Raw genomic sequence first — 23,505 nt, forward strand, 5'->3', positions numbered from 1 at the left:
GGGATGAGGCCATCGTTTGAATGGCATTCTATGTAAACGTTCTTAACGAAGAATAAGCTTTCGTATAGCAATGAACTTTGATTGTTTGTACGTTATAACGAAAAGTAGTACGAAATATTTATTTACTATGAGTAGTTTGAATAAAATAAGTCTACTTTTCGCACCCCTTCCCTTAAAACGGATCTAATGAATAGGAAGGCTTTATATGACAACATATTTGACATTTTAATAACTGAAATATTATATCAAGCGGTGTGTGTTTTTAAGAGTAAATCTTACTCAATTATAACGTTTTTATATTTACGACCAAGAAGGTTATATTCGTTTGGGAAAGCACCCAGAGAGAAACTTCGAAAACATCATAAAGTCTATACATTTTTGATCCGTGTCAAATTTTTAATGAATAAAAGCAGATCTGTCCGTCCGTCTGTCTGTCTGTCTGCCTAATGTCTTTGGTAAGCATTTTCCTTGTCACAAAAACGAAGCCATCCCTTTTAAATTTTGCAGAACACATTGCAAAATCTTGCACGCAAGCTATTATTGAAAATGGGCTAAATGGCTTCAACGGCATGCCTACATTACCAACCACAAATACTTTCGAGAATACCTTTGTTTCCAAAAGCAAGGAAAAAATTGTTTTTTTTTGCTCGTTACTAATGAATTAAAGCAGATGCAATAATAAAAAATGCCCAAGTATCGTATATTCCCTGTACATAAATGGAAAAATTCAACCACGCCTATCCATTAGTATACTGTATCAAAATTTCATTTGTTTTGTCAAAATCTGTATAACGCACAGAAACGAACTTTAAAATCGGTATCAAATTCAAAATACTCGTAAACATGTCCGTCTGTCCCTCTTGCCGACGGTATACTATCTGTGGTAAACATTCTACACTCGCTTTCAAATTACCCAAATTGGTCAAAATACACACCTACAATTCAACATAATTAAAGTTGAGACCGCCTTTGCTTTGGCTTTTTTGCTCTGAAAATATGGGAAAAAATCTGCAGCGATAATAGAGTTATGAAAATTTTTTCTTTTCAAATCTTTTTTTTTTTTATCTGAGACTCTGGCTCATCTAACTTATGTAGATCTATGTAGATTGCTGTATACATTGTTTTCTTTTTTACATATAATGTTACATGGGATGAAAAGTCTCGCGAGCAAACAATAAAATATGAATAAATATGTATATATTTATATATATACATATATACATATATATATATATTTATATATATATACGTTTATATATATATACCTAAACGTTTTTAGACCCTTCACCTCTTTTGGTACAAGGTACATTAACTTAGTGCGGCCGTATGTAACACGCAGAAGGGCTTAAGATGGTTTCCACCTTCTATTATACCGACTGATTCCGAATCTGAATCATTTTCTGAATCGATCTAAGTCTGCCGGTGCGTCTGGTGTCTGTTCATGTAAATTTGTGTTCAAGGTATATGGTGGAATTTTAGAGATATTTCCAATATCCTTCTAACTAACTACGGTTAGGTTGACTATGATCTAATTGAGGTTACGAGAGTCTTAGGTGATGACTATTTTCCCAAAGTAACCAAGCTAAGCAGTTGACACGACTGCCTCAACCCGCACTAGACAAAATGTTTTGAAAACAAGTAAAAGTATGATACTGAGCCACAGCCCAACATTAAAATTGTAATAACCTACACCTTTTCGTTTAATACAATTATTCATATAACGAATATTCAAAATAAGGCTTTATTTTGGAAGTGGTCGAGAAAGCGATGAAATCCGAACGGTTTCCAATAGCGTTCGCCCTTGGGCCAAAACACAAAAAATGCAACTTTTAGATTGAATACAAAAAAAGAAACGACACAGACCGACGGACAGACAAGCTTAAATCGATTCAAAAAGTGACTTTGAATCCATCTGAATAATAAAACTTAGGTCTATCTCAAGTCCTTCAAATTGCATTCATCCACACGAACTTAATATACACTTGTACAACCAGTGGTGTAGTGTATAAAAAAACATATTCAACAAGTAGGAAACTTATATTCGCCAAGCTTTTCGAAATTCTATTCTCCAAATCATTTATTTGATACCCATATCGCTGGTATTATTAGGAAAAAAGTAATTGCGGTGTCTACTACATTCATTTCAGATATAACCCATTTTTATTCAGATTATCCGATCATCATTTGAGGAGTGTACAAAATAATTTTAAACATTCTGCCTTGTTCTCGTTACGATAAATAACCGCAAGACCTTAAAAAAGCGAAAAAAATAAAATTTAATTACTCTAACTAACTAACTTTGTGTGGATATGGCCGATTATTTTTCTATTTTCGCACGTAAAGAGTGGAGTGCTTCGTAATGTAAATATGGAAAATTTCAATCTTCTAACTTTAATAATTTCCAGGTAACGAGCAAAAATCCAAAAATTATTGTTGAGAAAAACAAAGTTGCGTTCAGTTTACGTTCCACTGCGCGCTTCTACTCCGACCAATTTGGCCCATGTTCAATACCAACCTGCGTGCAGAAACTTCCAATGTTTCTATCAAATTTGAAGTCGATCTCTTCCTCTTTGCGACGAGGAGTGTGCCAACAACACACACCACACATAACCAGAGACGGACAGACGTGGCTAAATCAACTTAGAATTTCACGCTGATCAATAATATCTATATATATTCTTTATAGGTTTTCTGAGGATTCCTTTGGGGAAGCGTCCATATTACAGTGGTTGGTATAAAAATCGAAACTTTCACCGAATCATATCAAGACAAAGCATCGAATGTAACTGTTATCATGTAGACGTTACTCTCTGGGTCAATCCCTCGCTGCCTATAACCGTTCTTGATCATCACCATGCCTTGCACGTATAAAAGACATTCCCTGAATCTCTGATCATAAAGAAAAAAAAATTTTGATATACAAGCGTGAAGTTGACAAATATCTTACTATATATATATATATATATATGATTTTTTTCCCAAAAAAAAAAAAAAAAAAAAAAAAATCCCTATCACTTACATTAGATCTAAACCACATAAAATCAACTTCTTTGTTTGTAAGTCTAATTAATTTGTTGTTGTTGTTGTTGTTGTTGTTTTTTTTTTTTTAATTTAATCTATCTATCTTCATATTTACGTAGCATTGGTAAATATTGCATTAATATGAAGCGCAACAATAGCACGCTACTTAAGTAGAAAATTTAGATCGCAATAGAATCGAAAATGTTAAGGTGTGCGTATGCATAAATACACGTTTATCGTGTTATTCTCATAAATTTAGTGGAATTTAACAAACATTTGATTCATTTTGATATAATGATTGATTTAATTATTTCATAAGAAAAATTTATAAATAGTTCTCGACTGTACATGAAATCAAAAAACAACTTAACAGAAATTCTTATGAACGTACGTCAATTAAAGAAATCTTACAACACGCTTACAAAACTTAGAAATATACATATACATATACAACTATACATATATATATATATATATATATGTATGTGTGAAAACAAAAATCAAAAATCAACCACAGCAAAAATTCGAAACAAATCAAACAAAAAAAAAAAAAAAAAAACCTTAAGAAAATCATATAACAACGTATAAGTGCACATATAACACGTTTACAACAATCGATCAACAAATTATTCTGCAAATGTAAATGTATACGTGTTTGTAAATGTATTTATATAAACGCCTAAAGCACATACATTCAAAATAAGCGTATATGCATGTATGCATGTATGCATGTATAGTATTTCTGCATTTTCACACGTTGCTCACTTATAAATAAACACAAACAACACGAAAGTTATTCACAGGTTAGAGTGCGACTCTTGAACACTCATCGTTTCACGCGAAATTATCATCATATATATATATACATATATATATATATATATATATCTATAATCATTCGAGAGGGGATTCTTTATACATTTAATTCATACATACATATATATACTGACGTAGGAAACTAACTAACCAACTATTGGCGCCACTTAACATATATTCTTCCAATGCAAATATTTCTTTAAATTAGATGATCTTATGCATAAAAATCATGAAAATTTTTTTGCCAAGTGCGAAAATGATTTTTTTTTTTTCATAAGCAGTATCCTTAAGAGATTTATCATAAAATGTTTTCATTAGATATTAAATTAATCTCTCCATAGATATTGTAACAAGTTAAAGCCGTTCGATTTTGCAAATCTAGAGTCTGTGGAAATTTATTACAAGCGTCTGGATAAAATTGGAACTCTCGAGCAGCGGAACATTCAGACACGTTGTGGGCAATCCATACCGCAACCAAAAAAATCTCTTGCACTCACCCATGCCCTTGGCCCTTCAGCTTTACGATTCTTATGTATGTCGCCAGGTTTTTGGTTTTCGAGCGCCATTCGCTATTCTGCAGATGGCCGCCTATTCGCACAGAAGTCCACAGAGTGGACTAATAAAGCGGCAATAATTGCTTCGCAAAATCTACATCAATCGCTGCCCGAGATGCCTACATTTACTCCGCAAGTGTCACTTGAGGTTAGTATGATCTATGTAGTAGCCGATTACAAGGCATATGTCGCTCCTTCTTAGCTCCAATAACTTACGTAATATAGATAGGGAAGATTTTATTAATCTAAATTTTGCTTATCCTTGTTCTAGCCTATGCTTTTAAAGGCGTTGCTGGTTCCATCTGTGCCCATTACGATACCACTGACTTGAATTCGAACGTAAAATGAACCTCTGGTTAAGCGGGCGCACTTTGCAATATCATCGAAACGTTGAATCTGCCCTGCTATAAATGATTATATGATTGTTACAAATGTTATGAGGATAACATTATACTCGTATAACGCACGATATTAGGTATGAAAACAAAGAGAAATTAGAACAATATTTTTTAAACTGTCACAAAGTGTGGCAATTATACGCTACGGCATTTGTTGCTTTTATTATGTTATTATTATATCTATTGCCAACATTTTTTTGAATGACCGATGTCGGGCACAAATCTGATAGGTATAGTAATTAAAAGCAAATTGCGCTTATTAAATCAAAAATTCAAGAAATGCGAAAACTAACCCAAATAACGTCACAAAACAATCGCGCAAGCAACACATTATTAATCATAGGTATAGATAGAATTTATTGTAAGAACTTGTAGGAATTTTCAAAAAAGTTTTCAATAAAATCACTTTCGAACTTCGCACTGAAAACCAATCGTTTGTTTGTTTGTTTGTTCGATTGACAACAAGGTGAACGATCAGGCACCATTAGATAACGTAGCAACATCCTATGCACATTCAAAATAAGGCGTTATATGTAAAGTGGTCGAAAAGTTGGTACAATCCGAACCGCTTCATCTTTAGATGTTCTAAAAATGGCGACCGATAAGCTAAACACACAGGACAAAATAACATCTAAACGGGCAGACAAGCTTAAATCGATGCAAGAAATAATTCTGAATCGATCGATATAATAAAAGTTGGCTGTGGGTATTACTCACATCTACACAAACTTAATATAACCTGCGTAGCGTAAGTTTCTTTCGTTACCACATTCTTAAAAGAAGAGATCTCAGAATGAGAAAATATTACGTTAAACATGATTGGGTCAAATGATCAATCCGGCCACGTTTACACGGTCTACAGGCGCTAAATAGTACTATTTATATCATTTCGTGAAATCTTCTGCAAGCAATTTTCTTCTATTCATCTTTTCTTTCTCGAAAGTGATTGAAAAATTTTGAATGTTATCCATAAAGATTAAAGTGGAGGAATTTTCAACTAACATCTAACGTCTGATGTGAGTCTATAGGCAAATTTTTGTTTCCAACAACATTCACTACAACGGGTATCTAAGGTCTCAATTCATTTTAATATTTACACTAATCTTGCAAGCAAAGAGATGTAGATCTTATTTGATCATTTCTCTCGCATATGATACGAACAGCGAAATACTTGCCCTACCATAATAACCAAATAATTTAAGTATGAACTAACAACGTGCGTTAGTTATAATCAAATCGTTACCCTGCACGCTAACAAAAAAAAATGTGATAAATGATGTGTTATAATGAGAGAAATGCAAACAGTTTTATAACACATTTCAAAACTTTAAATGCTGTCTTATAGTAACGCGATTTTTCAAAGCAAGATAACATATAACTCCAACAACTGACATTCTATATACTTCACTAGCTATAGGCTAATAAATTTAATGATTTTCCCTTTTTTTGATTTCTTAACTGAAACATGGATCAGTTGCGCGCCGTCTGCCGCGGAACTCCTTAACTCAAACATGCTACGCAAGAATAGTTGTGTTGTCGCCATATTCTTATACTACTGCAAAATTCAATTTTTTCCTTAATACTTAAGTACACTTGAAGATAAATAATCTTTTTATTCTATCATATATTTATATTTTTCTTCTATCATTCTTCCTTCCTGTTCACAAACAAAAATCATAACGAATTTCTCAATTAGTTGCAACATATAAAAACCAAGTAGTATTATTATTATCAAAAGTTACCTTACTCTGCGATCCTATGTTGTAAAAATTAGTAATGCACTAAGTAAAGGAACGCCTTATGGGTCAAAGATGCAAAAATGCATAAATGCAAAGGTTTTCCTAAACGGCGTGCAATACGACGCATACGCCGATGCTACAATATTACGATCGTGGATACAACCGCTCATATCAAGCGAACCTAATTGAATATAATAATCAACTGCTATCACATTAAAGCCTACCTCGACTACGCCGACAGCCCCGAGTACCCACGACTATCCCAACTACATTGATTTTCCCGACTACACCGACTACGACGACTACCTTGAATACCTCGACTATCCCAACTACCTTGAATATCCTGGCTACGCCTAATGCCTGGGCTATCCCGACTGCGTTATCTGCCTCGCCTACCTGGACTATCCCGATTACTTTGACTGTCTCGACTATCTCAATTAGCCCGAATACCTGGACTATCCCAACTACCACGACTACAGCCCGGATTGTTCCGACCATCTGAACTACCTCGACTACTTCTACTGCATCGATTACCTCGAGTACCTTGACCACGATTATCTTAACTAGCTTGGCTACCTTAACTGCATGACCTACCCCGACTACCCTGACTGCCCTGGTTGGTAAAGGTTAGGATTGGCGTGGGTCAGAGCCGGTATGGATTGAGATTGGCACGAATTTGAAATGGCATGTGTTAGCGATGGCATGAACAAATAGCTCCTATTTATCACTTAAGATCAAGCTATTCTAGTATACTGTCTATATACCATTTTTTTTATACAGTTTTTTTGGGTTACGATCACACCACACTGTATTTACTTTTACTTTATCTATAATACTTTCGAAAATGGTGATTCCGATATGATGATTGCTTGCTAGTCATAAGAACAATTAAATGAAAACTTGAAATTTGCTTAGGCACTTTTAATAAATCGTTTCGAATTATTATTAAAAATAAGCTGAATCTATTCGAAAAATCGCCAGAAATTTGAAAAAGTTCATATTAACTGCAATCGCCATTACTGAAATGAAATTCGACACTTACACTTGAAGCAAATTGAAATCCACTTCCTTAACAATATAAGAAGATGAGCTTTTAGGCAACGACTATGTAATATTCAGTTCAAGAGAGTGCTAGATTTTCTAATTATTTTTTTTTAAATTTGATACAAATTGATAGCAATTGTTTTTCACACATTATTTTAAAATTGACCTTTCATATATAGTATGCGCTTGGATACATTTTATGGCCATATACAAAGTGAAAGTAAATACCAAAACAACAACAGCTGTAATAAAATTTTTATGTAATGTTAACACTGAAATTCTTTTGATCTTGTACGCTACTCAAGGTCAACTACTATTGCTGACTAGAAAAAAGAAATTCTGACCTCAAGATGATGAGATTTTAATAGAGACCGCACTTGCGGGTGTTTGTGGTTACAAGAGAAACAAAAACAAAAAAAGGCAATAAATTCCTTATTACGTTAATTTAACGGCATTTCATGTTCATTTGAAATTCAAATAATCATTTTTGTCTCACTTACGTATACGCACACGAATGCATTGTCTTTAATTTATGGCAATTACGGAAATTAAAAATTTTTTTCTTTCAAAGTTTCTTTTCTCTTTTCTTTTTTTTTTTTTTGTGTTTTTTTGCTTTCCTCTTAAACATTAATCATCGCCATGTGAAAATTTGGACATTTCGTAACATTTCTTCGTTAAAATGAAAGTGAATTTCTAAATACTCATAATTAATGTTTTAAACATTTTACTTTAGTCATTCACATAAGATTTACGATAGTTCTGTACAGTCTTAATAATAAGAATACGTAAGAAACCTTTACTGAAAAATAAAATAAAAAGAAGAACAAGAAAAAAAAAATAAAATATTAATTAAACCTGTCGGAAAATTACATGTTTTGTGCAAAATATGAGAAACATTTTTAGCGAAAAAAATTTCTTAATATTTCCCACAAAAATTTTATTATTATTATTTTTTATTATTATTATTATTAATTTTATTGAAATTAAAATGAAAAAATTCCATAATGAAAATATTTCAAGGTCTTTCTGCTCGCTGCTGTTACGGTGCATTTCAATAAATTTACATTTGTCAAATTACATTTATAACAAATCGATTTACCAGCAATAGCCGTACAATAATCGACCATGCAACCTTCACATAGCACAACAAACATTTAAACATCTAACGGCAAAAGAATTAATCCGGCTTAGTTGATATCTTAAAAAACTACATCACGACTATTACACGCTCATCAAAAAGCTTTGCTTGAAGATTTTCTCCTTTCTATTATTATCTCACTTAGCCAGCTAGCAACTAAGACTATGCTTTTTGCCTACTCGACCGCCCAGGCGGATTTGTCTTTGCTCATCCTGAATCAATGTTTGTGATCTCACAAATCTTTCATTACTAGAAGATAAACTAACAAATCGATCCAAACTATTTCTATATGATACATTTCCCTTCCCCCTCCAACCACTCCCCCTTCTCATTTTTAGTGTTCTTGTAAAGTTCTCATTTCATCTATCTATTCTTGAAGTAACAAATTTCTATAGAATTCCCAAAGTAAATAAAAAAAAAAAAACTTTTAAATCAAAAAAGATCGAGTAATATAATTATTTTAAGTTGCGATAACACCGCACTCCCATGTATTAGACAATTTCTAGACGATAAGGATTTTTGAATATCCGGAGCGGATAACAAGCGGCAGGACAAAGATGATATACTTTTTAATAGTAAGACCAGAGAATAATATTAAAAAACAATTTTTTTTCATTTTTTTTTTTTTTTTTGTTTTTGCATCAAGAATATACGAAAATCATTAGAAATCATCATCGTGTCCATAAATTGTCGATATGCAAAAACATTGCAGCACATGTGTTAGATTTTAAATGAATTTACCGCAAGAGAATTAATTTTCTTGTAGAAAATTTCATTCAAATCATTTTCCTCTTACTGTTTGCCTGTCTAACTTTTCCACTGCTGCTTCCGTTCCTCGTCGCATATAAAATAATTAACGACATTTACTATAATGATTATATTGTGATAATTAATTTTTGAGGTTACAAATTGCGTACATTTTCAAGGAATATTTTACAAAATCTTATTTAAGTGAAAAACACTAATGAAAATTTGTCACACAATTGTTTCTTAACGTATTTTATAACGGATTCACTTATGCATAGGAAATTTCCGTGGATCCATGATGACAGTCTAACACCAATCATTATAAGATAAAATTTTTTTCTTAGATTCTAGACTATTGTTCCAAATTTTTTTCAATGATTTTAAAATCACATCTTGTCAATTTTCTCATCTTTAGAAGGCACAATTTCCACAATGAATTTCAGAAAATCGCAGAACAATCTAAATTCAGCATTTGTATCAAGTACGATGTAAAGCCTCATTGAAGTTCGTCTGATGAAGACATGGCTGTCTGAGCTTCTCATTATTAATGCTTCGCAAACATGTTATCCATTAGAAGCGCCCCTCGTACAAGGCGATTAATTCGTACTGACATGTATCGAAGCTATGGTATACGAAACTTTTCTTTTCATTTGTTTAAACTAAAATATAATATAAACCAAGCCAATGTGCACCATGTCGTATCAAGGCCTGTTTTATGTTGTTTCGAAACCCTGTTATACGACAGTTTGAAATCATATAATTCAAGGCAATATGGATCATATTATTTCGAAACCATGTCTTAAGGTGTAAAATTTTATGATAGCTAAAATTCTCAGCAAAATACCTACGAAAATTCTGTCCTGAGTGCAAGAAAGACAGGCGGACAGAGGAGCTGACAGGAGCTTGAATCGATTCGGAAAATGATACTGAATCAATCCATATAATAAAAGTTAGACCTATTTTAATTCCTTCTGAATGCGCCAACGTAATATACACTTGTACTACAAGCGGTGTAGGGTGTAATTGCAGCTAATCTATTTTTTTTATTGCTGTCGAGGTTAGTAGAAACTGCTCTTATTAACGACAAAATAAAAATAAAAGCAAAAAACAATGGAAAAAAGACTAGCTTTTGTTCTGTTGTACCGTTGTTCACGTACCGTGTTGTAGCAAAATCGCAAGTACCAAGAGTTATATTAGAAAACTTTTTGAAAACGGACATCCAATGTACATAACCAAAATGAAAAAAAAAAAATTTTGTGGGACAATACTGTAACACCAAAGAAACCGTGATATACTAAAAAATTTTTCGATATTTTTTAAATTACGAGGAACATTTACATTTATTAGGGAACTTGAAGAATATATATATATATCAAAAACTATATTTCAAAGAACAATTCACTTAATATATTAGGGTCTTCCGTTAATTTTGGACATTTTTTCATTTGAAAAAAGCCTCTATTGAGAAAAATTGCTGCAACCTTTTCCCATCCTTTTGATAACATGACAATACCGTGCCACAAGACCGATATTAGTTTGACAAAGGTCCAACCATGAACCCATTTTAACACTTCTTCAGCATTTTGAAACCACGTGCCACCTAAGCCATGCTGCATCGATCTAATCGAGTGGGAATCAGAAGGTGTGAGTACGCTGGGTGCGGCGGAACTTACCATTCGAGTTGCAGCAGTGTGTTCAGTGTGTTCCATTGATGTCGATAGACATCATTTCATTCGGTTTTAACAGTTCGTAATACACTACACCCTGCTGATCTCGCCATATTCACAGCAAAACTTTAGGGCCATGAATATTCCACTTCGGTGTCGATGTGGACAGTTCTCCTGGATTAACCCATAAGTATTCGCGCTTGGGATTGTCCTAGTGATTCCACTTTTCAATGCCAATCACAACACCGTGAATTCTTCCTCTTTTGCTTGCCAAACAATGAAATTACCGTCTTGAAACGCTTCGAAATCGCATTTTCAGTCAACTTGCAAGGTAACCGTTTTCCATCCTTTTGGACCTTTCCCGTCGCATGTACACGTCTAGGAATAGTTAATCAACTGTTAAGCTGTTCGAAAGTTCTTTAAGAGTTTGTTATGTTTATAAATTTCGTGACAGCAATCCTCAACTCATCCTCACTCAACTGTTCCAATCGTGGCGCCTCCACACAAACATTAACATCATTATCTTCGTAGGTCGCCTGTAGTGCTAAACAATTCAATTGATCTCTTCCCACTTTTTAGTGGAGGCAAATGGACCGCTGCCGTAACGTTAGCAATTCTTCCAAGCTCTTTTAGGCTGCATCAGCTCTTTCGCTCTTACTGTAGAATAAGCCAGCGACCTAGAGAAACGTTCAAAACCTATAGTTAGATTTTCCAAATACTAAATGTTGTAATAATAATCTCGATGCACACCATTAGTAAGCTCCTGAAGTCAAAAAGTCTCAAGGTTTGGTTAAACGCAACACCGACGGTATATATGACCACTAAAAGAATTTTTCCCAGGGCGTAATGGAAAGCCGTTTTGGAAACGCGGAATTCTTGCATAAATCTACCATACAACAACATAAGACATATTTATAAGTCGTGTAAATATTAGAAATAATTTAGTGGTTTTGAGGTAGCGGTAGGGAGTTAGAAGCAACTCTCGAAGTTTTTGTCGCACTTCTCATCATGATCTCTTCTTTTTTGTGTGGTTGTCATTGTTCTTCTCTTCAATTAACGAGCATAAAAGGAAATTACGATAGGTTATGCTGAAAATTTATGCATTAGTCAATTGCTTAAATCAGCTCGATATTTAAAAAAAAAAATTATACTTACTTTTACCAAATTTTTTTTCCTTTTCCTCACAATTCACAAATGTAATTTCAGACATACTTTATTTTTTTTTTTTAATTTTTTTAAATTTTTTGAATTAATAATTTATTTCCTAACAGCTGTTTATATATTTCATTTGCATCTGCTTTTACAAAGGCAACCCTAAAAGGAAAATTTGTGGTAACATTACTTGATTTGTACTGAATACTAATGCGAATTTGTGCTCAGCGACAACAATTTTATTGTCGCCAAATTTGACGAAACTAAAAGAATGCATTTAGCACTAATCGTCAACAAATTTGCCAACATGATTAGATTCTCTTGACGATTATCACCTGCCTACATGATTACCCCCGTCTGAACCGAAGAAAAATATCGACATTGTCTAAAGGTCAATATTATCTAATCAATACCTCGGAGTTTTGTAAAATACATAGGGAAATAAGATACATTTCTAACAGTCTTATATGAGTTAGAAATTATCGAACTATGTTTTGTAATATTTTAGTACCACAACCTCTTATTCAGTTTATAAATAAAATTGTACTATTGTAACATTATTTTCTATTCCTTTTTCTTAATTGTTATTAAAAAAAAGTTCAAATCTACCACTGGTTAGTTCATCTACAGAGATTCATGTTATTTATTATTCATTTTTAACAACCCTGTACTTCGTGAAAACGTATGTTTCATGAAGTGACATTCTCAATATTTTCATTTGTATGTCGCCATTTTTTGTAATAAGTGAAGTTAAGGCAGCAAAATTTTCACAATTTGTGTTGTATTACTAGTTACAATTGCATAAATTATCTTTTTTCACTTTACGAATAAGAAACTTAAGGATGGATAAAAAATCCAAAGAGGCCTTACGGCGATATAAAAAAGCTCGTCAGGCTCATTCAAGTAGTGAGAGTAGCAGCAGCTCGGACTCGGATTCAGGCTCTTCGAGCTCATATTCAAGTTCTGCCAGTGAACGCCGCGCTGGACGACATCGCCACAAAAAAGCTCGCCAAGCGACCGGACCAACTTCAGCGCGCCGTTCAAGCAGTTCGAGTGACATTGAAAGACGTAAAAGAGAAAAACGAGAACATTGTCAAAAAAAATTGGAAGCCAAACGTAATCATTTAAAACGAAAATTAAAAGAAGCAAAATTGAAGAAAAAAGCGGCTGCTGCTGCAGCAGCTTTAAGTGGTCATTCACACCGTGCATTATCGCCCTCAACGCAGGCTAAGTTGAAAAAATTAGCTGAACGTAAACATTTAAGAGCCGCCAGTAAAGAACGACGTGAACGTGAACGTGAAAAGCATCGTGCAGCTGTTCGGGAAAGAGAACATCATCGTGGCACCAGCAGGTCACCCACTAAAATCACCAAAATACGCATTCATCAAGATGTGAAGAGACAAAAGAGTCCGCCGCGTGTTCATCATCAATTAATGTCACGTGAAAAAATCATCATACAGACCAGAACTAGAGATCGTACACCATCCGTGGAACGGGAGCGTTTGCGACATGAACATAAATTGCGTCATGAAGAAATGCTACGTGAACGTGAACGTCGCGACAGGGAAGCGGCTCGTGATAAGGAACGTGCTGAAGCTCTCGCCAGATGCCAAGAACGTCAACGAGAACGTGAGCGTCTAGCCCGTGAAAAGCTCAGGCGTGAAGAGGAAGAAAAATACGGCAAAGCTAGCAGTAGCGACAGAGATCGTTTATTGCCACGTGCCTCGGAACGGGAGTTAGCAATTGCAAATGCTCGCGGTTATAGTTCGCGCGAACGTTCATTAGAAAGAACAAAACGTGAAATGGATCCCTATGATCACGCTTATATGAGAAAACATAGAGAAGGGGATTTTATTGGACAGAGTGGTAAGAATATCGATGAAAGATGCAAAAGTGAAATTAAATTTTCAATACTGTCTTATAGAACATGAACGACGTACGCATTTGGAGCGTGAAGAACTTACGAGAGAACGTGACTACCTGACAGCCCGCCGGCGTGAAATGCACGCTGATGAATATGCTGGTCCAGGTCGGATACGTGATATATACACTGACGATGACCGTGATCGGAGCTACAAACGGCCCTATTTAGAAGATGTTCGCGGCCATACGTTAGATCGTGAAGCGTGGTTAACAGAGCGTGATATTCGCGAGCGTGAAATGCATGATCCTCGCGAGTATCGAGATATGGAGCCCAATCATGTTTATGCAGATGAACGGGAGCGCATACCGAGAGAGCATGAACGAGCCTTTGCTGGCCGTGGTCCAGAGTGGAAACATGACTGGGGCAGTCCCCGAGAACGAACAGAATGGACTGACGAGGGTCCTCCACCACCTGGAAGAGGAATGGGGTTTGTTGGTGGTCCCAAAAGAGGCGGTAGCGCGGCAATGGCTGCCAAAATTGTGCCCAACAGAGACCAACGTGCAACATCCGAACCCGATTGGGATATTGAAGAAGGACAAATTGAAACAGGAAAGAAACCAGAAAGTGGAAATATACGTGAAGCCGCTCTGCCTCGTGATTGGGTAGAACATGATACACGTGATATGCCGCCTATACGGGAAAAACCAAGTCCAGTAGGTCGACCATGGGCTCCAGAATGGCATGAGGATGAAGAAGTTAACTATCATCGCGTTCCGCCCCCTATGCTACATCATCATCCACGGGGCGAACGAGGTGGTCGCGGTGGCTTCCGCCGAGGTCCTACGATTATTGAGCACGGAGAACGAATGCCCGGTATACATCCCCATGGTTTTAGATCTCATGGACATCCTGCGGGTGGTCTCTTAAGTTTACCTCTGCAAGGTGGACCTTTTCATGGTGGTCCAATGCCACGTTTCCCTAATAAACGAAGCATGACATATACTAACCCAAGTATTCTGAAGAAACAACAAGCTGCTCTTGTGGCTGCAAAAGCAGCAGCACAAGCTAGTGCAGTAGCAGCCGCAACCACTGCAGTAGCAGCGGCAAAAGCCGCTGCCCAAAGTGCAGCAAACGCTACAACAAATCCTGGCATATTAAGTCAAGTCAGCACTTTACGCCCTCAATCACAACAGGATGAAAAACCCGAAGCCGGAGAAATTGTAGGTGAAAATGAACAAAAAGAAGAAGTGATTACTATAGCTGAAGCATCTATCGGGGAGGGCAAACCAACTGGAGAGCTTAGTGAAATCAGTGATAGCGACGATGATATCCTTAACAAAAGCGAAAAAAAACCTAAATTGGAAAATGAAGATACGAGTTCTCAAGAACGTATCATTAACGAGCAAGACACCAAGTCGTCTGATGATAAAGGAGATGATGAAATTTTAGATTTTGAGGAGATTTCAGATGGTGAACTTGAAGAAGAGTCGCGAATCAAAGGTTAGTACAATAAAAATTTTTTAAAAGTTTTAATAGCATCGTATTCGCCTCGTATTAACAGGAGTTGGTGATGCGTTGGGTGTCGATTGGGCTTCTCTCGTGGCGGTAACCAAGCGTATCCCAAAGGATTCTCCCACCACGGCTAAACAGAGATGGCAGCCTCACCGTATATTATTGGATATAGGAGTTTCTATGCGCATGGCAGGAGAGGATTATGCTAAACGCTTATTAAAAGAAGCCAAGCAAAAACTCGATGAAGAGTTAGAGCAGCAAAATTTAAAACATGAAATTAAGGAAGAACCACAACTTGAAGAAAACTCCCAAGCATCGTTGGAGAATGAAGAAATCAATAAAGAAATTAAACCATTCGACAATGAGGAGCTTAATAAAGATTCGAAGCAATCGTTACAAGACGGAAAAATGGAACTCAAACCTATAGTTGACATAAAAGATGCACAACTAAATTTGGATAATTTACCACCTTTGGCTTGCGCACAAGTAGCTGAACGTAAACGTCAGCTAGAACGAAGTAATTTAATAGCTAACGCATGTGGACCAAACAGTAGAGCTTTAAGTGCTCGACAAGATTTAAAATTACGCAGACAATTGTGCGGTTTACCGGCAAGAGAATGCGACTTTTCACGTAATATACCGCCGACAAGCGAGAAGATCAAAGCGTTGGCATTGGCAGCTTTTCAAAGAGCGTTGGAGGTTAAGTGAAGCAATTTTGAAATGAAATGTTTAATAAGCGCGTTAGTTAGTTTTACCCAACTTGCAAAGGCTTACACTTATATTGTCCTCCCTCACTTTTAATATATAAAAAAAACCGTTAGAAATCTTATAATATCTCTCCGCCTATCCGTTCGTTTATTGATAGAATCTTCAACAATTGAGCAAAAATTCTTATTACAAGTACGCATCTTACCATGTTCACGAATGGTGACGATTTATCTGCAACAGTTAGAAAATCCCGAAACCTGGTTATGATTTAATAGCTGTTTACGATCTGAAATTTACTAAAAACATTAATGAAGGAAGTATAGTAGTTTTACTTTTAAGCAAAACCAAATAATCTCCGTATTTTTTTTATATTCTTATTCCAAGTAATTTGTAGACGAAATTTAATTATTATTAAAAACAATTATGCAATTATTGTGAAATGGAAACGTTCGAATTACGTAATAAATATATATATAAATATATACAAATATATATAAATATATAAATCAAAAAAAGGTATTTTGAAATCTTACATCAGCAATCAGCAGCAGGCTATACCATGAGGTGCTTTCTAAAAGACCTAGTTCTTCTTAAATAGCCTCAAAATAGCTAAATGTCTCTTGGTTTTATTATTACTTTTATTATTTTTATTATTACTTTGAAATTAGGCGCTAAATCACTATGAACTGTTCCATATGAATTTTCTTGTTTTACAATTATTCATATATCTAAAATTATTTTTAAAAGGTAGTAAAGAAAATATACATAGAGATGATTTCTAAAGAGAATTTACATACAAGAAGAAAAAAAAAAAAAAAAACAAATACTTCTGTTAACTACTGACGAAAGAAATGCAGTGAAATGAGATGAAATCTTCGAAATATGTTAAGCAATTGTTAATATTTTGGCTTAAAATTCTCGACTTTATTTTTATTTGTTATTACTACGTATAACTATTTCGTTATCTATCAATCTTCCGAACAACGCTGCTGGGCTGCTGGTTGCAGAGAGGAAGGTTTTTTCTGTTTTTTTTTTTTTCTTTTGTTTTTTTTTTTCTATATTTGGACTCATAACTATAACGGTTTATGTTCGAGTAATTTTTTTTGTATTTTTTTATTTTTTTTTTTTTTCAAAAGGAAGTAACGACTAAGTAAAGCTAAATGAAATCTTTACACACATTTTCAGCGCTGTATGGTGTTAAGGAAATGATTTTTTTCTTCGTCATATTAGAAATAGTTGGGGATAGTGTTTTATACTTTTGCTTTGTGTTTTACGTAAAAATGGCATACAAGAGTTATTATATATATTAAATGTATATATATATATATAAAAAAAAAAGAAAAAAAAAAAAAAAACTCGGATTACATCGTTGTCATAAAATAACGAGAGCTGTAAAAAACCTAAAAAAACTAGAAGTTAATTTTTGCTTTTGCTGACATTTTAGTACAGGATTTCTTTGTTTCCTACTTTAACTTTGTCCCTTCAGCTTTTTAAGAATATTCAAGAAAATCCTAGTCAAGTAGTCAATTTAAAGAAGGTATTCGCATATTATGCCAATTAATTTCTATATTGGGCCATTTGGTTTGTAAGCAGGTCATCATGGGATTCGATGCACATATCGATTTCAAATCGCTTTCCAACAATATAGCAGAACCTTTAGAATATCGCACCTAAAATTGGTTGGTCATAAATCAGCACTTAAATGGCAATTTGCGGAAAAGCGATTAAATACCTTATTGCCCTCATTTGATCCGGGTATACCATTGTAATGCATTAAGTCAAATGTATCGGGTGTGGACCGTTTCTCCAAAGGAAAAAATTCATCCATAAATGCATTCATTAATATAATTCCTAAGCCTTCGGGATCTAAACGTCTTTGCATAATTTCCACACTAAAACAAATAATGAAAACAAAACAAAAAAAACATTTCTTAATAATTCTCTTCAGAAGAAGGAAAGCCAAAGAAACATACTACTCTGCTTCACTAACTAAATCTAAGGTGGCCAATACATCTTGCAACACAGCTGTGGGTATAAAATTATTACCGTCCGGGTCGTAAGATTTGAAAACCCGCCTAGCTATTTCGGATGGCGTTTCCGGTGAAACTAGTCTCTTTTCATTGCTAAACAATACTAAAGGAAATAAATAATAACAATTTGAAAGCATTTCTAAACATAAACTTGCCTTTAATACGTACCAGTTAAATGCGTTTCAGAGCCCATAACCCATACCGGATTGCGTGGATTTTTATAGAAAGATCCAACTGTACAGTAACGCATTTGTTCCATTAACGTTATGAAACCTATATCACTTTGCTCGCTAATACCTCTCAACTTAAGACCGCCTACATCTTGGTCGTTATCCCAGACATGAGCTACGGCACGTCCAGTTAGCATAAGATTAATAAGCGCCTGTGACCCATAACCATATGTATTATGTATGAGCGGCTCCGAAGTATCCGATAGTTCCGAATTGACGTTATCAATACCCTAAAAATTAAATAGACCAGTTAAGTATATTACAAGAAATGCATAAATGATTTTTTTGATTTTTGTTTTTGAATACTTTTGTCAATAACACAGTATACATGAATAATAAAACTCCATATTTGGCAGAAAGCACTTCGAAATTACGGGTATAATACTTTTCGACTTCGTCGATACTATGAAAGTGCAATACTTGTAAACGTTTATGATAGTCCTCGGGTGAGACTTCTTCCGATACATTTATATCACAAGGCACTGAACTAGCAGCTGCTGTTGTATTGAGATTTGCCTCATCATCTCGGAAGTTATTAGCCATCGCCGCAGCATTGCTTGCCTCTTTGGCCTCTAAGCATTGTTCAACTGGAAGTGTTACTAAACGTAGACGCGTTGCTTTACATTTACTTAAAATAGTACATAATGCTTGAATAAGAAGGCTTCTACATTTGTCCGGAGTTAACTGGAAAGGCAAAAATTATATACGCGAACTATGAAATAATGATTATTTGTTAGTACATCTTTGAGTAAATGACCAGGAGTATCCATAATTAAAATCTTGAGTATATAGGCCTGCACTGGGGCGATAACGGCACAGGGACCACCTTGTTTTTGCACTAAAGCAGACGGTTCAACATCACTAAATTCGAAACCTAAAACGATTTAAAATTAAAAACATTACTATTCAGCCTCATATATCGATTTAAAAGAATATTGCTTTTATATTATTTTAACATAAATAAGAAAGAGACGAGTATAAAATATCTCATATTAATTTTTTTATTATTTTTAGAACGAATTCATCATCTTTACGAAAAAAAATAAATAAAAATAAAATAAATATTCTAAAATGTTATACCTTCTTACTCGATTGCCGCTTTGGTTAACAGAATCCACTAAAATCTAATTTGACTAAACTACACATTAACCATGAGCATGACTCATACTTCAACGATTTAAATGCAACATATGTACACATATATATGTATATATATATATATATGTTTAAAAAAAATTTAAAAAAATGCTTTCACACACAAAAGAAAGCCTACATTAGCTATTAAGCAGGAATAGGAAATTCATTCATCTGGAGAAAGTAATAGAGCAGGTGTCATGTAATTTTTATCCAAGAATAGCAAAATGTAGCTTGCTATTGCACATCTACAAACACTCGTGCAAAAAAAAAAAAAAAAAAAAAATCACAAACATACATGTGCGGCAAACGATTGCCACCACCCACCTTGAGACCAACGACGAAAGACATCCAGTCGGATTGTGGGTCCCCATAGTAAACTACGTATTTCCTGCAATTCGCGCGCATCCTTGGCTGTTGTGACCAAAGAGGGCGAGGGCGCAATATGATTCAGAGCTGTACTCCCACTAGTGCTTGCAGTTTCTGCTACCGCGGCTTTCTTACCAGCACTAGATGCAGCGATCCGTTTGGTGTGTTCGCCCATTTCTTAAAATTTTATCTTCAAGTTTTCTATCTCTCGCGCGCTCTCTCTCTCTCTCTATTTCGCTCCTGTGTGCAATTTTTGTTAATAATTTAGCTTTGTCCTGTGCTTTTTGAATATTTTTTATTAAATTTTATACAAATGCTTTTATTATATATGTAAATTCGCAAATTGTTTGCACGCACACACAAACATACACACACGCAATCCCTAACAATCATTTAATTCTTGTGTCACACTTTTTCGTTCGTACTTCTCTTTAAATGCATTTGCAAACACATCAATTTTTCCACTTGAATCAGTTTCAGTTCTTTTCAATTTTATATAAGCGTTATTTGCCAAATATTATGGCAGTTTAAGTTTATTTTTCTACGGGTTTTACAATATTATGTTAAAATTTATTTAAGATATTTTTGGTATATAATTTTCCTTTTTATAATTGACAAAATTCAATAATGTTGTCATATGAACGGTTCAATATAAAGCGCCAGTAACTTTTGCTTTAAAAGGGTCTTAAGTAGCTTTTCGCGGACGGCAAGATTCGTTCGTTTATTTTTTGTTGTTTTTCCTTTTTCTTTTTGAATAAATATTAGTTTTGTTTATAATATAAAGAGCATTTTTACAAACTTTAACGAAGAAATACCTGAACGTATTATATGAAATTTTCGAGCTTTTAACTTAAAAAATTTCTATTCATTTAATCTATTTATTAATTTTAGCGTATTTGCATGGTATGATAGTTGACATCACAATATCCGCGACAATTAAAATTTCAATAAGAAATCACAGAAACTCTCCAAAATGCTTCTTCTTTTTAGTTAATGTATAGCAAATATATAACCAATATACATTAATTCTAAATGTATTCACGCTGACTGTACCGCGATTCATCATAAAATCAGGTTACAATAGACAGACAACTATTATTTCAACTAGAATTTCAATTTATTAATTAAACATTCAGGTATACAAATTAAAGAAAAACAAAACATTTTTCATTAGAACAAAAGTAATAATCATAAATTTACAAATGAAAAAAACAAATTTTGCAAACCTATAGAGTGTTCCAAAATTTACGCACCATTGAAATTTGCCGCCATTTGTGCGGTAAAGTTTGGGCAGCCGCCCCAAAAAAAACAAAACAATTCGACAAATGACAGCTTAGAAACAACACGTTCTCATTGTTGAAGAATATTTCCAAAAATACTGAAAGTTTGACGGCCACAAAATATCAATTTGTGGTGCTAAAGACGCCGGCCGTTCAAATGTTAATATCGAAGTATTTTTGGTGAAAGTCTAGGAACAATTCGGCGTCGTGAGTAATAATTGCAAATTTCAAGAGACTCTCTATAGCGTCTTCTTAAAAAGAAATGAGCATCATCTCGATGCACAGCGAAGAGAGATCCTTGAAGTAAATGCTAATTTTTCGAATAAAATCGTCCTAAGCGACGAAGCTCATTTTCATCTATACGACTTCATTAATGGTGAAAATTGTCGCATTTGGGAGAGAGGGAGAGAGAGTCCATATGTGATTGCCGAGAAATAAATGCATCTACAATGTGTCACGTTTTAGTGCAGATGTTCAAGTGGAGGCATCATTGGACCATATTTTTTCGAAAATGAGACTGGTAAAGCAAGTTACACAGGTAACCCAGTTATTTCTGCTTAAACTGGATGATATTGATGTGAAGGACGATGTGGTTTCAAGAAGACAGTGCGACATGCCATACATCCCGTAAACCCATTTAATTACTACATGAGATATGCCCTTCCCTCTCATTTCACGTGATTGAACGCCACTGCATTCCCTTTTATGGGGGTTATTTGAAGTCAAATGTCGGGAAGATCCTTGTTTGTCCTACGTAGCATTCCACAAATAATACACAAAATTAGACTGTTTTCTAATTAATTTGAATCTTGCGAAAATTGTCGAACACTCTTTATAACGATTGGAATAATAGAACTAGAAAAATCTCTCTCTATCTTAAAGATTAACGTTTGATTTGGAATTCTCTTACTCGAATGAATTGATTCTAGTGGCATAGCGTAGCTTACTTACTTTTGGTGTAACATTTGCTTTTACTGATTGCAAAGTACGTTCTCGATATTCGCAAATGACAAAAGCATCCATTTTTAACTCTTAGCTTAATGTCAACTTTGAGATGTGGTGTGTTATGCACTCGAAAGCGCGCTTTGAGTTGATGGTGAGTTGTGATTGCAATGATTCAATGAAAAAAGAAGATAGATTAGATTTCTCTTATTGTCTCTTTTTACGATTCAGAAATTTCCATCAGAGACTTCATAAAGCATATACATCTAAGGAGAAACAGTTTTTCGGCCGTTTGCCCGTATGTTTGTCATTCGTTATTGGAAAAGTCACGGCCACAAAAACTAAGATTGAGACACATGGCATATAAACTGTTAATTCATAGCCATAGGTCCGGTTTGCAAATGAATGGAATCCAACGGTAATTATATTAACTCTCGGATAAGATTTTGCCTTTCAAACAATAATGGAACAATTAAAATAAAAAGTTTACCTTTAGCATACACATATATATAAATAACCTTGAAGATGATTACATACATCGTACATATAAGAATATCACGCCCATAATAGGCAGAAATAATAATTGACAATCGAAAGCTTGTATCGATTTAGAATGTGATATAGTTTTTAACAGGTATCCTACAAACCTCGTATAAACCTTATATAAAACAAGGCTAAGGTCTCCTGCGGACGCACCTACAATAACCAAAAAATAAAACCTAAAGTCTAACACAAATTCTTTATTTCGTCTTTAATCAAATACTTTATAATACGAAGGCATTGCTCGGAGGTGATGAATGTCAAAAGTAAGGCTCTTACTTACTTCGTAAATAGCAAAAAAAATGCATTCAGGATGTTTTGGAAAATATTGAGACCTAAAAGTAGGAAGAGTGTTGGGGCTAAATGAGTATAATTTAAATGAATCTGTCTAAGTGAATGAAGCCTTCAAAAAGAAAAAAAGGTTTTGAAGTAACTAAGTAGCACTTCTCGACTGCGGATATTTTAATAGAAAACAGAAATTTTTTGTAGATAAATACTCTACACCATCTTAGAGTTATACATACGTCGCGACATTTTAAAAGAAGGCTTTATATGGAAAATAGTCGAAAAAGTGATTTGATGCGGACCATTTTCAATAGCGCTCGTCCTTAAGACAAAAG

The 23,505-nt window shown here is 34.4% G+C and overlaps 2 protein-coding genes across 3 annotated transcripts; one reads left to right on the forward strand and one right to left on the reverse strand.

Moving 5' to 3' along the window:
* Positions 1 to 12,984: 12,984 nt before the first annotated feature.
* On the forward strand, positions 12,985 to 16,664 carry LOC119641191 (fl(2)d-associated complex component). The gene is made up of 3 exons (XM_038039724.1): positions 12,985 to 14,142; positions 14,201 to 15,640; positions 15,702 to 16,664. The coding sequence occupies exons 1-3, from the start codon at positions 13,119 to 13,121 to the stop codon at positions 16,358 to 16,360; spliced, it is 3,123 nt and encodes a 1,040-aa protein (XP_037895652.1). The 5' UTR covers positions 12,985 to 13,118; the 3' UTR covers positions 16,361 to 16,664.
* A 784-nt stretch (positions 16,665 to 17,448) lies between these two features.
* Positions 17,449 to 20,372, reverse strand: LOC119635531 (ubiquitin carboxyl-terminal hydrolase MINDY-3 homolog). 2 transcript variants are annotated; one of them, XR_005247070.1, is made up of 8 exons: positions 20,082 to 20,372; positions 19,361 to 19,494; positions 18,927 to 19,304; positions 18,559 to 18,850; positions 18,334 to 18,493; positions 18,093 to 18,252; positions 17,828 to 18,030; positions 17,453 to 17,760 (listed from the first exon to the last, which is right to left on the reverse strand). XR_005247070.1 is itself a non-coding variant. In XM_038030366.1 (7 exons), the coding sequence occupies exons 1-7, from the start codon at positions 20,296 to 20,298 to the stop codon at positions 17,884 to 17,886; spliced, it is 1,488 nt and encodes a 495-aa protein (XP_037886294.1). In that variant the 5' UTR covers positions 20,299 to 20,372; the 3' UTR covers positions 17,449 to 17,883. The 2 variants fall into 2 exon arrangements, 1 of the variants encoding a protein (XP_037886294.1); XM_038030366.1 differs by having other exon boundaries at positions 17,449 to 18,030.
* Between the last annotated feature and the right edge of the window lie 3,133 nt (positions 20,373 to 23,505).

This window comes from Glossina fuscipes, unplaced genomic scaffold (assembly GCF_014805625.2).
Source record: "Glossina fuscipes isolate IAEA_lab_2018 unplaced genomic scaffold, Yale_Gfus_2 0, whole genome shotgun sequence".
Classification (NCBI taxonomy): domain Eukaryota; kingdom Metazoa; phylum Arthropoda; class Insecta; order Diptera; family Glossinidae; genus Glossina; species Glossina fuscipes.